This window comes from Odontesthes bonariensis, chromosome 21, assembly GCF_027942865.1.
Source record: "Odontesthes bonariensis isolate fOdoBon6 chromosome 21, fOdoBon6.hap1, whole genome shotgun sequence".
In the NCBI taxonomy this organism is placed as follows: domain Eukaryota; kingdom Metazoa; phylum Chordata; class Actinopteri; order Atheriniformes; family Atherinopsidae; genus Odontesthes; species Odontesthes bonariensis.
The window spans coordinates 2,944,847-2,961,613 of record NC_134526.1 but is presented as its reverse complement, the minus strand read 5'-3'; the positions used below and the strand labels follow the sequence as shown (position 1 = coordinate 2,961,613).

Genomic DNA, 16,767 nt, shown 5'->3' with positions numbered 1-16,767 from the left:
AGGCTGTGCACGGCTCACACAGAGGTGTGTCTTAATAGTTGCATTCGGACAGAACAGTTCTAAGAATTCCATTCTGATAGCTACCCTTCTCCAGTGGAACTGTTTCATTCTGCAACGAGGGCCGCGGTCCCGAGTTCCTGTATGTGCGAATGAGGGGAAAAACATCCCCATTCCTGAAAAGGTTAAAGGAACTGCAGAAGGTTCCTACAGCGGGAATGTGGCTTATGTCACATCCCACAACTTTAGGAAGAGCAAAACATGAGCCGGATTCTCTGGTGTTCCTTTAAACGTTGTCGTAAGCTGCACAGGTGTGATTAAAGGTGCGATGTGTCTGCCTGCAGGGATGTGAAGGCAGGAAACATCCTGCTGACGGAGCCGGGTCAGGTCAAACTGGGGGACTTTGGTTCTGCCTCCATCGTGGCTCCAGCCAACTCCTTCGTGGGGACCCCCTACTGGTGAGTGTTCAGCCGTCCTCTCCTGCAGGGAAGAGCAGCTGGTAGGGGCAGATAAAATACTTTCAGGTGTATATACACGTACAAAATCAGCAAGATGACAGGTAAGCGAATCGCGTGTTTGAAATAATATTTCTTCTGTTTTAATGTCTCTGTAAAGCACCTTGTAGTTGAACTGTGCTGCACAGATAAACCGGCCTTCCTAAAGCCGGCGTGAGTCTGTTCAGAAACCCTGGCTCACCTCTGCTGTGTGCTGGCTTGCAGGATGGCTCCAGAGGTGATCCTGGCCATGGACGAGGGTCAGTACGACGGCAAGGTGGACGTCTGGTCGCTGGGCATCACCTCCATCGAGCTGGGTACGACCCGCTGAGCCAAACACGGGCGTTTACCAGTCAATGTGAAGCTCTGTGATCCTGAAGGTCTGTTTGTTTTCCACAGCTGAGAGGAAGCCCCCGCTGTTCAACATGAACGCTATGAGTGCCTTATACCACATCGCTCAGAATGAGAGCCCCATCCTGCAGTCCAACCACTGGTGAGTGTCCTCCCTGCAGAGCTGGGACTGATGGTCCGTGATTTAACATGTCAACCTTTGGTTTGAGTCATTTATTATTATCAGTTAGTAGTAGTATTTTTATTAGAATTGGTATTACTATTGTTGTTGTTATTATAATAATAATAAATGTATTTATATAGCACCTTTCATACATAAAATGTAGCTCAAAGTGCTTTACAAATAAGATCAATATACAAAGTAAATAAAGTAAAACAACCACAAGAACAACAAAATAGAGCACAATAGAGAAACAACAAATGCAATATACAAATAATAATAACAGAATCCATAAAACTAGTAGAAGGCGAGGGTGTATAGATGTGTTTTTAGCTGCTTTTTAAAGTTTGTAATATCTGTTGACTGACGAATGTACACTGGTAGAGAGTTCCAGATTTTTGGTTATGAATGAATGAATGAGTTTATTTAAAGGACAGCATGCAATACCATAAATCAGCCATTTCATGAACAACAACAACAAGATGGTTACATCGGATTTAGCAGGAGTGCTATTTTCCATCCGTAGTCCTTAAAGGGGGATGGGGTAAGGAGAACAATTACTATCTTTTTTTTCCCTTTCTTTATTTAAAAAAACAACCTAATTACCAGTGGGTCTATTTTAATCAGTTTAATTTGTTCATTTCTGAATTATACATTTTGATTCATATTTTATTTAATATTCTCTTTAAAAAAGTCTTTAAGAAGTCTGATTAAAAAAAATAATAAATAAATAATAATAATAAAAATAAATAAAAAAAATACAATCATTGTAAATATTAATACATTTTTTTGAGCTACTTGACTAATTTGGGATGAATAAAGTATTTTTCTATTTGTTTATCCTGAAACTTTCTGTCTGTTTTGCAGGTCTGATTCCTTCCGTAACTTCGTTGACTCCTGCCTACAGAAGATTCCCCAGGACCGGCCTACCTCGGACGTGCTGCTGAACGTGAGCGCCCGCACGCCGCTCCTTCCCCTTCGATGCTGACGCGTACGCGGCCCTCACTCACCTCTCGTCTCCTCCCTCCACCCGCAGCATCGCTTCCTGTGCCGCGAGCGCCCGCAGACGGTGATCATGGACCTGATCGCACGGACCAAGGACGCCGTCAGGGAGCTGGACAACCTGCAGTACCGCAAGATGAAGAAGATCCTCTTCCAGGAAACCCAGCAGAACGGGCCCGTGTCCGAGGGCGGCGAGGACGAGGAGGTGAGGACGCGGAAATGTTATTCATACAGTCGCTCACACAGATGTTTAAAACAAAGCTCAAATCAAACATCTGTAAGTTAGAATGATTCACTTCTTAAAGCCAAACCAGGCGGTTGTTTAGTCTCTGCTGCGGGTCACTTATTTTTATTTTATAGAAGCTGATGTGAGCAACATGTAATGATTCATAAAGTCTGTTTCCCCACTTGTACGTATCGACTCCACACAGAGAAAAACCAAGAAAAAGCACCTAAAGAGGGCAAAAAAAAGTCTGATATGTTGTAGTTCTGAGGCTTTAATCTCCAGAAAGAGAGGAAATAAGTCACCTGAAAAGGTGATTAAAAAGACAAAAACGTCGGTGTGTTTGTAGCTCGAACCAGATGTTAAATTAAGCTTTTTCTGTGCAGTTAAAACCAGCTGTACAGCTTTACAGCTTTCACACTGTCAGTGAAAAGAAAAAGTTGTCAAAGTTACATTTTTTTTAGCGGTTGTAGCGCCATCTTGTTGTTGTGAGGAGTCCTGCTGAGATTAGTTAGTGAGATAACTACCGACAGCTAAAGTGGGCGCTGCTTTATTGTCCCAGGATGCAGAAAACTGTGAGAATATTCGTCCAGTTTCATAATTAACCTCTGAAGCAGCGAGCTGCACTGATGCTCGCTTTGTTTTCAACAGTTTAGATGATAAATGCTTTCAGATCCAGATCCATCCACCAACAAGCTGAAGTCTGAGGCAGCTTCCTCTGTGTTATACTTTTCCTCTTTTAGTGTCGATATACGGCCCGTTCAACACAAGCTGCTAGCAAAGCTGCAGCTCTGCGCTTTATTGGTTACAGAATAACCAATAAATCCAATCAGCTGCCTTTCAGAACCTCAGTCTGACTTTTAAATGATACCTCAGCTTTATTCCACCCTTCTGTTGTCACGTCCAAACACAACTTATGGAAAACATATCTCACATACAACCACAAGCAAATTAGCAGAAATGGGACTAATATCCAACATCTCACTGGAATTAAAAGATATTATTCACCCAGTTTAGCCTTTTTTTTAAGTACAACATAGTAATAAATGCACAGTGCATTGAGTTTCCCTCTGGATCAGTGAAGTATTTATCGATCTATCTCGTAGCAACAGATGACGAAACCAAGATGGCCGACGTAACGAAAAAGAAAAAAAGATTTTCTGAACCACTTGGTGGCAGAAATGAATGAAAAATGAATAAAAACTTAATTAAAAACCAAACAAACAAAAGTAAAAAGAGGAAAAAGACGAAGTGTTGGGGCGGGGGTTCGACAGAAGCTGAACTGACGGGGTTTGTGTGTCTCAGGAGGTGGAGCCGTACCTGCTGCAGACGGGCACCGTCAGCAGCATGGAGAGCTCCCAGTCCGTCCCCAGCATGTCCATCTCAGCCAGCTCCCAGAGCAGCTCGGTCAACAGCCTGGCCGACGCCTCGGACGACAGCAGCAGCGAGATGGCCATGATGCAGGAGGGGGAGCACACCGTCACCTCCAACAGCTCCATCATCCACCGGCCTTCGGTAAGCTCCCGCCCAGCTGGGACTTCTTACTTTTACCTCCCCGTGAGCTGGGAGAGTCTCACCCTTCTCCCTCCCCCTCAGGGTCAGGACAACATCTACGACGACCCGTACCAGCCGGAGATGGATCAGCCTCAGGCCCCGTCGGCCGGACGCCGCCGAGGTTACTATCGCAACCGGGACCACTTCGCCACCATCCGCACCGCCTCCTTGGTGAGATTTTTACTGTGTGATTGTAGCCGAGAGTTCTGATCTGTGAGCAGCTGCAGGTTTCTGCTCTTCTTAAGCTGGAGTTACAGCCGACCCGTGACGTTAGAATGGCATTTCAGGCCTGGCGCTTTGCCTTGAAAAGGCGGCGCAGCACGTTGTCGTGCACCACTCGATTTTTGTAACTTGGCTGCGCCGAGAACAACAGACCGGATGGACCGATGTGAGACCAGGCTCAGTCAGGAGGTGCGTTTGTACAGGCAGCTGTACGACACTGCAGTGAAACAGCACAGGGAGCACGTAAACTCCCAAAACTGGTGCACAGAGATTGGCAGAACTTTGGGGAAAGAGGGAGAGTTCTGTAAGAATGTGTGGAGGAAGCTACGGGACAGATACCTGAAGGCAAAGAAGAGGGCAGAGACTCTGTTGATGCCGGGGGCTTCAGACCTTCACCTCTATTAACTTAATTAAAAAATTAAAATGATCCAGATACTGCAGCAGCATCATTAATTACAGTATTCCTGCTCTTCATTGTTTTCTTCTCCACTTTCCTGGTTGTAGAGTAGTTAGCGGTAACCTTAACGTAGCAAGATTGCAACTACTGGCGCATCGACTCGCGCCACTATATATAGCCGGCACGAAATCGTGACGTCATCAACACCGCTCGCGCTAGCAGACGCAGCAACCCTGCTAGAGCCTTTAATCTTACTTTGTAGGAGCTGGAACAGTGGGGGAGCAGGGGGAGGTGGGGCAGGTGGGGCAGGTAGTCGAGCTCCAGCGGTGCGCCCAGCGGCTCTTCCTTCCCTCTGGAGACACATTTAATCAGCCACGGTGCAGATATGTTATCACGCTTTCCACGACACAGCGGTAGAAGCTGAGAAATGTTTATGTGACAGCTGGGCTCTTTTCAACCTCCTCAGAGGGTGGAGGTGGTGCTGGGCCCTCTTAATCAGAGAGGAGGTGTCCGGGGGCCACATCCGGTCCTCAGAGGGGCGAACATGGAGGAACTTGAAGCTTGTAAAGCCTCGTTCCCACTATGCAGTCCGGTACGGGTCGGGTCTCTTTGGGGTCAGCTTGCGTTCCCACTGTACAAAGGGGACCCTCAGGGGTGGGCGGAATGCGTGCCGAAGTGTAAATAGCAAATAACATCCATAATGTGGAACCACCTCCAAGCTTCTTCAGCTTAATGCCACACTGGCTCGCGGTCCGGTTGAAACCACTCTCTGTCAAGGAAACTAGCGGAGAACAGAAGGAAGCTAGCAGTGAACAGAAGGAAGCTAGCGGAGAAACAGAAGGAAGCTAGCGGAGAAACAGAAGGAAGCTAGCAGAGAACAGGAAGCTAGCAGAGAACAGGAAGCTAGCAGAGAACAGGAAGCTAGCAGAGAACAGGAAGCTAGCAGAGAACAGGAAGCTAGCGGAGAAACAGAAGGAAGCTAGCGGAGAAACAGAAGGAAGCTAGCGGAGAAACAGAAGGAAGCTAGCGGAGAAACGGAAGGAAGCTAGCAGAGAACAGAAGGAAGCTAGCGGAGAAACAGAAGGAAGCTAGCAGAGAACAGAAAGCTAGCAGAGAACAGGAAGCTAGCAGCTAGCGGAGAAACAGAAGGAAGCTAGCGGAGAAACAGAAGGAAGCTAGCGGAGAAACGGAAGGAAGCTAGCGGAGAACAGAAGGAAGCTAGCAGAGAACAGAAGGAAGCTAGCAGAGAAACAGAAGGAAGCTAGCAGAGAAACAGAAGGAAGCTAGCAGAAAAACAGAAGGAAGCTAGCAGAGAAACGGAAGGAAGCAAGCGGAGAACAGGAAGCTAGCAGAGAACAGGAAGCTAGCAGAGAACAGAAGGAAGCTAGTGGAGAACAGAAGGAAGCTAGCGGAGAACAGAAGGAAGCTAGCGGAGAACAGAAGGAAGCTAGCAGAGAACAGAAGGAAGCTAGCAGAGAACAGAAGGAAGCTAGCAGAGAACAGAAGGAAGCTAGCAGAGAACAGAAGGAAGCTAGCAGAGAACAGAAGGAAGCTAGCAGAGAACAGAAGGAAGCTAGCAGAGAACGGAAGGAAGCTAGCAGAGAACGGAAGGAAGCTAGCAGAGAAACGGAAGGAAGCATGCGGAGAACAGGAAGCTAGCGGAGAACAGGAAGCTAGCGGAGAACAGAAGGAAGCTAGCAGAGAACAGAAGGAAGCTAGCAGAGAACAGAAGGAAGCTAGCAGAGAACAGAAGGAAGCTAGCAGAGAACAGAAGGAAGCTAGTAGAGAGCAGAAGGAGGCTAGAAGAGAACAGAAGGAAGCTAGCAGAGATCAGAAGGAAGCTAGCAGAGAGCAGAAGGAGGCTGTGGTAATTGGTGTTTATCGTGTTGGACAAATAGTGGTCATAGGTTAGAGAAAAATAACTCTTTTCGGAGCATCGTTCTGAAGTTCGGGTTGTTTTGTCTCCACTTTAAATGCTGTTGAGCTTTTTTAGATTTGATCATAAAACACAATGATTGTCAGAGCAGTCCAACGTGATATGTTGCACTCGCTGCTGCTTCCACCTGAGATGCTCTATCAGGTGTTACAGACGGTTCCCTCTGCCCTCCTCCAGGTGACCCGTCAGATCCAGGAACACGAGCAGGGCTCGGCGCTCCGGGAGCAGATGTCCGGGTACAAACAGATGAGGCGGCAGCACCAGAAGCAGCTGATGGGCCTGGAGAACAAGCTGAAGGCGGAGATGGACGAGCACCAGCTGAAGCTGGACAAAGAGCTGGAGAACCAGAGGAACAGCTTCTCCACCGAGGCCGACAAGTTGGCCAAGAAGCACCAGGCCATCCTGGAGAAAGAGGTCCATGTTCACAAAATGTCTTTTAATGTCACAGTGGTACCTTCTCTGAGGTTCTTTTAAAGAATAAACATTTAGTAAAAGGAATGTCAGTAAGAATCAATGAAATGTCGCCGCCGTGATGAGCTAATAACCGTTAGAAATCCGGCTTTAATTCTCTCACTTCCTCATGAACTAACTGGAACATTTTGAATATGAACACACCTTAATTCAGGGGTATAAATCAGATAAAACATGTCTGCCATCTAGTGGTAGTGAGTAGAAACGAGTTATGATGTGTATCCCTGTTTGGTGGTGCTTTAACCCTTGTGCCGCCCTACCAAAGCCCCAAAATAAAGCAACTTAATTGAATTTTAAATCCAAAATCTATTTTGTATGATGAAACCACCTGTTATTTATCTATTCAACTCAATTCAATACATTTTTTATCATGTATTTTTTGTTACACAATACAAAAAGACAATCACCAGTTTTCACACATGGAAAAAATGCCCTCCAAAAATAAGTAAAAAAAAAACAGCAAATAAAAGACGTTTTTGCTTGAAATAAGCAAAAAAAATCTGCCAATGGAACTAGAGAAAATCGGCTTGTCAAGATTTCTTGAAATAAGATGTGATATTTAGGACTTTTGAGATAAAAGTGATCTTGAAATTAGCTTAAAAACCTCTTCAAATGTCAAAAAAAGCTTGTTTCATATGATATGTGACTCAAAACTATTTGTTTTCAAGACTTTTTCACTTAACAAGATATTCCAGATGTATTGTATTAAAACAAGTCCCTATATCTGGCTGAAATGGTGCTTGTTAGGCAGTTGTGTCTTATATTATATTATATCTTATAAGTGTAATGAGATATTTGGACTAGAAATGAGACAAATATACTTTTTTGTTTTTTGTTTTTTTTTTTTACCACAAACCAGCTGTCAGTTGGACCAACAGTTTTCTTGTTTTCTCAGTTTTCTTTTACATAATAATGGTTTATTATTGCTATTATATAAATGTGAAGTAATTACTTCTGAATTAATTATATTGAAAGGGAAAAAAACTTTTTTCTGGTGTTTAAATGTTTTTATAATTCACGGGTCAAAAATGCCCCATAAGACAATCTTTGTACCCTAGTGGTGTACAGCCCACATGGAAACATAAACAAAAATAAAGTGTGACTGTTTCTAATGATGGGGTCCCTTTAGGAAAAGTCATAACATTTACAGTTGGAAAAAGATAGTTTAAGGTATTTTTTCTACAGCTAAACATGGTGGTGGCTCACTTTGGACCCGCAAGACAACAGGAGGGTTAACCAGCAACTGTTTGTGTCCTGCAGACTAAAGCAGCTTTGACGGAGGAGAAGAAGTTCCAGCAGCACATTCTGGGTCAGCAGAAGAAGGAACTCACCAGTTTACTGGAGTCCCAGAAGCGGCAGTATCGCCAGCGGAAGGAGCTGCTGAAGGAGGTCTGAACTCACTCTTATTCCACTCCTGAAATAAGTGAACACGGATTTAAAAAAAAGACTCGAATTAATCGTAGTTAATTATCTGTCTGCAGTAGAAAAACCAAATCAAGAAGAAGTGAACTAAATGTATTTTATTATCATTTGTTTCTGTTTGTTAAATCATGGATCAGATGAGGAAAGAAGCTTCGGTCTGATGGATAATAATCCTCAACCAAACCGGAATCATCAGAATAACGGAGTAAATAGAATCAGGTCTTAAAGTGATAGAAACTGCACTGTAACGGGGGCGTTTCCTCATTTAAACTTAAAGGTGACATATTATGCCTTTAATTGCCCTTTTTTTTAACAGTTTAAAGGGATAGTTCGCCTCTTTTGACATGAAGCTGTATGACATTCCATACAAGCAATATTGTTTTGAGAAGCAAAACGCTTTATTTTTTAAACCCCAGCCAACTAGCCGGACTACCTTCATCAGCACCAAAACTCGGCTGGAACTCTGCTCACAGGACGCAGCATGGGGTAAGAAGATGTTCAGAAATGATGCTGCTGATATGGGATGTCATACAGCTTCATGTCAAAAGAGGCGAACTGTCCCTTTAACACAATTTTCTGAGATGGTTTTGAGATGTAAAAGCATCCTGGACCTCTGCTGTGTGATTTAATGCAGAAACACAGACATAATGAAGCTGTTCCTGCAGTCAGAGCAACAACCCTCCAGCTCTACATACAGATACAGATAGTTCCTCTGTTGAGCCCAGAGGGAAACAGGTTAGCATGTAGCTGTAAGCTAGCAGCAGATGCTAGCAAACAATGCTTTCTCATCAACAGAGATGGACCAAGCCAGAGATGTACACAGCGTAACTCGTAATAACGCATGTGTACCGTTAATTACTGCGTTTAAAGTAGGGCTGGGCGAGTTAACTCGTTAATTATTTTAACACCGATAAATATTTTATCGCCCATTAGCGCAGGTTTTATTATTGTAAAAGTCTGTCGCTCACAGGCTTTTATTTTGTAAAAGTCTGCTGCTCACAGGCTTTTATTTTATAAAAGTCTGCTGCTGTCTGCTGTGGAACAGGAAAAGAAAGTAATCGGCGGATCCACCAAACATGGAGAAGGGTACGGAACTTTTACTCGGCCATTTTCATTTTAAAGTTCTTCCAGACGGCGGAGTCGACAGAACCAAAGTCATCTGTAAACACTGCCAAGTTGAATTGTCTTCTCAGCGTAGTAGTTCCAGTCTAAAATATCACTTAAAGGCAAAACACACAACTGATAGCAGCAAGTCATTCAAGGAAACAGACAGTGGAGCGAGGCTTCTACATAAAAACTACAGAAAGATGCTGATGTTAAAAGTGTGTTTGCACAACAAATGTTATGGCACTTTCATTCATATGGCAGCACATTTAAAATAAAGCTAAATGCTAAAAGCTATACACTACTTTTGGATTCATTTTTGGATTCTGCGTACAAATGCGATTAATCGTGATTAATCAGGGAAATCATGTGATTAATTAGATTAAACATTTTAATCGTTGCTTAGCCCTAATTTAAAGATGGTGGAGATAATACATGAAGAAAGCTGGAAAAATGTATTCAAAAGATTAATAATCTGTTGACCAATGACGAATGGAAGCGAGTTTAAATGAAGTAACTCAGTTGTAGACAGACAGGACTCAGAGGTCGCTCGTTTTGGGCGGAAGAACAAACATTTGGTTAATTTCCCCGAGTGTTTTCTGTCCGTCAGACCAGCTGCCGGGTTTAAAGCAGCCGTCTCTCCTCTTCTTCTTCTGCTCAGGAGCTCAGCGAGAACCAGTCGACTCCGAAGCGTGAGAAGCAGGAGTGGTTGATCCGTCAGAAGGAGTGTCTGCAGCAGATGCAGGCGGAGGAGGAGAACAGCCTGCTGAGGAGGCAGCGGCAGTACTACGAGCTGCAGTGTCGCCAGTACAAGAGGAAGATGCTGCTGGCTCGCCACAACCTGGAGCAGGACCTGCTCAGAGAGGTACAGCAGGGCGCTTTGTGCAAGTCTTGAAAGTCTTAATAAGTATGGCATTTTGAAGCACTGTTTTCCAGACCTTGAAAAGTCTTGAATTTTGTGTGAAAGTCTTAATAAAGTATGGAAAATAAATGTGTGGTAGAATTTTACAGTATGCCCAAAGGCATTGTGAAATGAGAAATAGGAAGGTAGGCTATAAAACTATAACTTTACTCACTGGTCACGTACTGTATCAGCCTAATGGGATGAGATGTGAGTGCAGAGACTGAATTCTACATCCATCAGAGGGGAACCCTTAGGGCCTTCTACGCCTTCAGAGAAGGCCTTAAAAAATTCAGAACAAAAACATATTAGGATTAAATAATACATGTATACATAAAAAAAAACTCAATCACTCTCATTTAATTTAATACAATACATTTAATACTACATTCTCGCTCATCTATGTTCCAAAGTTAAGTTTACTGTCAAATTCACATCGGCAATGAAAGGGTTACTGTCCTGAAACATACTATCCAATCAGAATCGTCCATCTCTATCGAAGCAAGATTAACCGGCTCATTGATTGGTTAGGACTTCACGCATCTCGGGGAAGGCCAAGCTATGTGTTTTGGTTTGGAGAGTGATGGGAAAATTGACCAATCATGGTTTGATTTGAAGTGGGCGGGACAAAAAAAAAAGATCGTAGGCCTTCGTGAAGTCCGAAAAGCGCGCAGAGTGGAGCGGTTGAGAGACAGAATGGCGGAAGACGAGACCAATGTTGTGGCTAGCTTGATAGCATCGCCTTTTTCTTCAGCAATGAGGGCTGAGGTGAAGGCCCAGCCGTAGTGCTCACGGTTCGCTACTGACATTCATTCATTTTTTTTATGACACTTGTTTGATGTGAAATTCATGTACTTGTGATTTTCATGTTTTGAAACGTTTTCATCAGTAAAAGCATAATTTACTGTGAATAATGCATTTGTTCATTGAATACTAGCCTATACAAATGAACATTTCTAATAAACACAGTTGGTACAATCTCAACCAATGAAGTAGGCGCACAAGTATATACAGTTAAGGTTTTGGGGGGGGGGGGGAAGTATCAGTTTTAAAAAAGTCTGGAATTTTAATTTGGAAAAAGAGCGAGCACCCTGTACAGGCTCCGCCTCCGAGCAGGAACTTCCTCTGGTGTCTGAGGCGGTTTCATGATGGTTTCTAGGGGTGGGACGATGTGCTTTGGTCACGATTCGATTGTATCCCGATTCTTGATAATTGCGATTCTACATGTATTGCGATTCGATATAATCAGTAATTGCAATTTTCTTCCTCCTTAAAAAACAAACAAGTTGAATCGTGCACTCCCAGAATGAATGTCGTTCCCATAAACGATGCACATCAGTCTGTGTCAGTCCAGCAGCTGACATTTATTTCAACTCAGACAAAAAGAGGTAGTTAAAGATAAGGTAGGAGATCCTGGATTTTGAGTCCAGCGAAGCTGCATTTTGAAAATACACAGGTAAAAAGTCCCAACCCTTTTCTTCACTTTCCCCCCGAAGCCACGCCTCTAGAGTACATGAACGAGCACGAAGGTGCACGAGCGCTGTTCTGACAGCAAGCATCGATCGTTGCCGTATTTAGTATTTAGTTTATGCTAACTATACGTTTAATAATGCTAGGTCCTAGCCAAGCTGGCTCTAGTTTAGCTTCCTGCCAAGCTTCGTTCACGGAGCAGGGTACGCACACAGGGGGAAGGAGGGGGAAGGAGGGGGAGGGAGGGGGAGGGAGGAGCAGATCGCAGTTTGATAGACGGCATCAGTATCCAATCATTGTGAACGGTCCGTTCAGTATGATTGGATACTGTTTTTCCTGTCCTGGATTGTTCGTTCTAGAGGCCACTAAAACTTTAAATTTTTGTGTCAAAACTTTTAATTAATTGGTTGCAATGGGGGTGTGAAGAGTATTTCAAGCAATATGTAAAAAAATGTTCCAGAAAAAGATCCCCTACCCCGCCTTTAAAGGGATACAAGGTAGTTTAGCGGCAGTATAGCGATCTCTATTGGTCAAACTGAAATTCTACACTGTCGTAAAAATGCCCACCTGTACACACCCACTAACTAACCAACTAACCATCGTGGCGAATGCTGCCGTTGTGTTATTTAGTCAGTGCAGTTAGGTCATCTGATTCACAAGTGTAGACTGCCCATGTAAGATACTATAATCAGAGATTTTCTGTAGAGAGAACTCAAGATAATATGCTATAATCCTGTTGCTGGAGGAAGTGGCCGGGGACAGCTCGTCTGAGTTTCTCTGCTCAGGCTGCTGTCCCCGCGACCCGATCCCCGGACAAGTGGCAGATAATGGATGCATGGATGGACTGTTGCTGATCTTGAATGGGATTCTTCCCTCATCATGGTGTATTCGTGGAGTGATTCCTTTGTATTAGCAGACACTTACAAAAGTTACATCTTAGACAGATGCGCGCAGGCACTACCAACACACGCCGCAATAAACGCAGACTAGCTCTACACTATTCCGATTATAATCACAAATTAATCAATTTTCATTTGTAGATAACAATTCTTGTTCGGATCAAAACGCTATTCTTATTCTAATCAGGTCAGTCCGTGTATTTCTGAAGCTAGGCTACGTCTCGAACTCAGGAGGAATTAGAGCACCGTCATCACCTGTCTCTTTACGATCTAAAACGCAGATCACTATGGTAGATGAACAAGATCACGCTTGGAGAAATTTCACAAAGATGGGAAGTGCCAACATCGAACGTTTCATGTTCAGTCTGTGAAAGGCAGAATATGAAACGCTTGGTGTTGGCTCTTCAACGCAAGCGAACACATAGCTACAACTACAGCTAGCATACAGTACCTAGCTAAGTGCCGTAAACACAAACGACTCTTCTCGCGCATCACGACACTTCAGAAGCGGGTCGCTCCTGCCGAAGTTACATATGGGATTTTCAGCATACAGACCCCTGTTGGGAGCGAGACAGGCTTCATTCGCTTACCTTTGACTTGTTTAACCTTTGTTAAACTCCTGAAGGCTATAATTTTAGGTGAAAATGCTACCTAGTGCCCCTTTAAGGTGTACAGCATTTTTTTTTACAGTTTACAGTTACAAAATGAATTGAAATGTCCACACAGCACAAATGTTGGCTAGTTTCAACATAACTTAATGTAATGAATTGATGAAGTTTTTCTGGACACGGATATAACGTAATATAGTCGATTCAGGGGAGAAAAATCGATTTTTAAATCATCCCATTAAAAATCACGATATGTACATGAATGGATTTTTTCCCCCTAATGGGTTCGTGCTGTTGGTTCCTCCAGGACCTGAACAAGAAGCAGACCCAGAAGGACCTGGAGTGCGCCATGCTGCTGCGGCACCACGAGTCCACGCAGGAGCTGGAGTTCCGGCAGCTGAGCCTGGTGCAGCGGACCCGGGCCGAGCTCATCCGAACGCAGCACCAGACCGAGCTCACCAACCAGATGGAGTACAACAAGAGGCGCGAGCAGGAGCTCCGCCAGAAGCACACCATGGAGGTCCGGCAGCAGCCCAAGAGCCTCAAGGTACGCAGGAGTCCCGTTCTACCCCGGAACACCTTAAAGGGACAGTTCGCCTCTTTAAAGGGACAGTTCGCCTCTTTAAAGGGACAGTTCGCCTCCTTAAAGGGACAGTTTGCCTCTTTAAAGGGACAGTTCGCCTCTTTAAAGGGACAGTTCGCCTCTTCTGACATGAAGCTGTATGACATCCCATATCAGCAGCATCATTTCTGAACATCTTCTTACCCCCTGCTGCGTCCTGTGAGCAGAGTTCCAGCCTCGTTTTGGTGTTGATGAAGGTAGTCCGGCTAGTTGGCTGGGGTTTAAAAAATAAAGCGTTTTGCTTCTCAAAACAATATGCGTTCAACAGAGTAATACATTTGCATCACAAAATGGTTCTCCAGGAAAAAGTCAGACCTTTCCTTTCCTTTTGCTTCCTTTCCTTTCCTTTTGTTTCCTTTCCTTTTGTTTCCTTTTGTTTCTTTTCCTTCCCTTTCCTTTCCTTTTGCTTCCTTTCCTTCCCTTCCCTTTCCTTTCCTTTTGTTTCCTTTTGTTTCTTTTCCTTCCCTTTCCTTTCCTTTTGTTTCCTTTTGTTTCTTTTCCTTCCCTTTCCTTTTGTTTTGCTTCATTTCCTTTTCTTTTCTTTTCTTTCCTTTCCTTTCCTTTCCTTTTGTTTTGCTTCCTTTCCTTTTGTTTCCTTTTCTTTCCTTTTGTTGTTTCCTTTCCTTTCCTTTTTGTTTCCTATCCTTTCCTTCTCTTTCCGTTCCTTTTGTTTATGTGCTGTGCAGACCGAGCAGCAAACAGCGTAACAGGCGCGGCTGTCGGCAGGCGGCAGCAGGCAGTGATACGAAGGGAGAGAAAATAGGGCCAAGAGATTGTGAGGTCTGACTTTTTCCTGGAGAACGATTTTCTGATGCAAATGTATTACTCTGTTGAACGCACATTGTTTTGAGAAGCAAAACGCTTTATTTTTTAAACCCCAGCCAACTAGCCGGACTACCTTCATCAACACCAAAACGAGGCTGGAACTCTGCTCACAGGACGCAGCAGGGGGTAAGAAGATGTTCAGAAATGATGTTGCTGATATGGGATGTTACACAGCTTCATGTCAGAGGAGGCGAACTATCCCTTTAAAAATCTGGTCGCTGAGTAACTAATTCTTACCAACTTCTTCACCTTTCAGTCCAAAGAGCTCCAGATAAAAAATCAGTTCCAGGAAACCTGTAAAATCCAGACCCGCCAGTACAAAGCTCTGCGGAACCACCTGCTGGAGAGCACTCCGAAGTCCGACCACAAGGCCGTCCTCAAACGCCTCAAGGAGGAGCAAACACGTAAGCTGGCGATCCTGGCCGAGCAGTACGACCACTCCATCAACGACATGCTGTCCACGCAGGCTGTGAGTAAGGCAAGAAACCCCGCCCACCTGTACACACCTGATACACCTGAACACACACCTGTACACACACCTGATACACCTGAACACACACCTGTACACACACCTGTACACACCTGAACACACACCTGAACACACACCTGTACACACACCTGTACACACCTGAACACACACCTGAACACACACCTGATACACCTGAACACACACCTGAACACACACCTGTACACACACCTGTACACACCTGATACACCTGAACACACACCTGAACACACACCTGTACACACCTGTACACACCTGAACACACACCTGAACACACACCTGTACACACACCTGTACACACCTGATACACCTGAACACACACCTGAACACACACCTGTACACACACCTGTACACACCTGATACACCTGAACACACACCTGAACACACACCTGTACACACACCTGTACACACCTGATACACCTGAACACACACCTGAACACACACCTGAACACACACCTGAACACACACCTGTACACACACCTGAACACACCTGATACACCTGAACACACACCTGAACACACACCTGTACACACCTGAACACACACCTGTACACACCTGATACACCTGAACACACACCTGTACACACACCTGAACACACCTGAACACACACCTTCTGTTCTACTGCTTCACACACTGACGAACACACCCAGCTGCCACTCAGTGAAGCTGCTTTTCTTTCAGAGCCTGTGGGAAACCTCAGAATAAATGAATAAGTCTCAGCGTTGCTTTGGTCCCGTTTCTTTCTGCAGCTGCGGCTGGATGAGACGCAGGAGGCGGAGTACCAGGTGCTGCGCATGCAGCTGCAGCAGGAGCTGGAGCTGCTCAACGCCTACCAGAGCAAGATCAAGATGCACACCGACACCCAGCACGAGCGGGAGGTCAAGGACCTGGAGCAGCGGGTGTCCATCCGCCGGGCGCTGCTGGAGCAGAGGGTAGGGCCGCATGCACGCCGCCTGCACGCCGTCGTTGTTTTAACCACGGAGCTGTCCGACCGGCGGAGCTGTGAGGGAGAAACGGATTTAGTGTTTAATTGGTTTCAAACACAGAGCGTTTGAATGAGATACGAGCCAATGAGATGATGTCGAGACTGAGAAGTTAAAGGGACAGTTCGCCTCTTCTGACATGAAGCTGTGTAACATCCCATATCAGCAGCATCATTTCTGAACATCTTCTTACCCCCTGCTGCGTCCTGTGAGCAGAGTTCCAGCCTCGTTTTGGTGTTGATGAAGGTAGTCCGGCTAGTTTGCTGGGGTTTAAAAAATAAAGCGTTTTGCTTCTCAGAACAATATGCGTTCAACAGAGTAATACATTTGCATCACAAAATGGTTCTCCAGGAAAAAGTCAGACCTCACAATCTCTTGGCCCTATTTTCTCTCCCTTCGTATCGCTGCCGCCTGCCGACAGCCGCGCCTGTTACGCTGTTTGCTGCTCGGTCTGCACAGCAGGCAGTGATACGGAGGGAGAGAAACACTGTCCCTTTTTTTCCCCCCAGAAAATGATGTAATCGCATCGAATAGTATCGTATTGAATTGTGAGATTAGTGTATCGCTACAGCCCGAGTTCAGAGGTCTGACCATCAGAACTCTGTGTCGCCAACAGCTGTG

The 16,767-nt window shown here is 44.8% G+C and overlaps 1 protein-coding gene across 3 annotated transcripts in view; it reads left to right on the top strand.

Annotated features, from left to right (window-relative positions):
- The window catches only part of taok2a (TAO kinase 2a), a 36,682-nt gene that overhangs the window by 14,985 nt on the left and 4,930 nt on the right, over positions 1 to 16,767 (top strand). The window contains exons 7-19 of one of the 3 annotated variants that reach the window (XM_075453635.1): positions 342 to 455; positions 717 to 808; positions 891 to 984; positions 1,870 to 1,951; positions 2,039 to 2,209; positions 3,533 to 3,742; positions 3,824 to 3,952; positions 6,514 to 6,750; positions 8,068 to 8,196; positions 9,995 to 10,198; positions 13,519 to 13,758; positions 14,915 to 15,127; positions 15,913 to 16,095. In XM_075453635.1, the coding sequence (XP_075309750.1) occupies positions 342 to 455; positions 717 to 808; positions 891 to 984; positions 1,870 to 1,951; positions 2,039 to 2,209; positions 3,533 to 3,742; positions 3,824 to 3,952; positions 6,514 to 6,750; positions 8,068 to 8,196; positions 9,995 to 10,198; positions 13,519 to 13,758; positions 14,915 to 15,127; positions 15,913 to 16,095 (2,098 nt within the window). Of the gene's footprint in view, positions 1 to 341; positions 456 to 716; positions 809 to 890; positions 985 to 1,869; positions 1,952 to 2,038; positions 2,210 to 3,532; positions 3,953 to 6,513; positions 6,751 to 8,067; positions 8,197 to 9,994; positions 10,199 to 13,518; positions 13,759 to 14,914; positions 15,137 to 15,912; positions 16,096 to 16,767 lie in introns of all 3 variants that reach the window. The other 2 variants (XM_075453634.1, XM_075453633.1) reach the window with 2 other exon arrangements.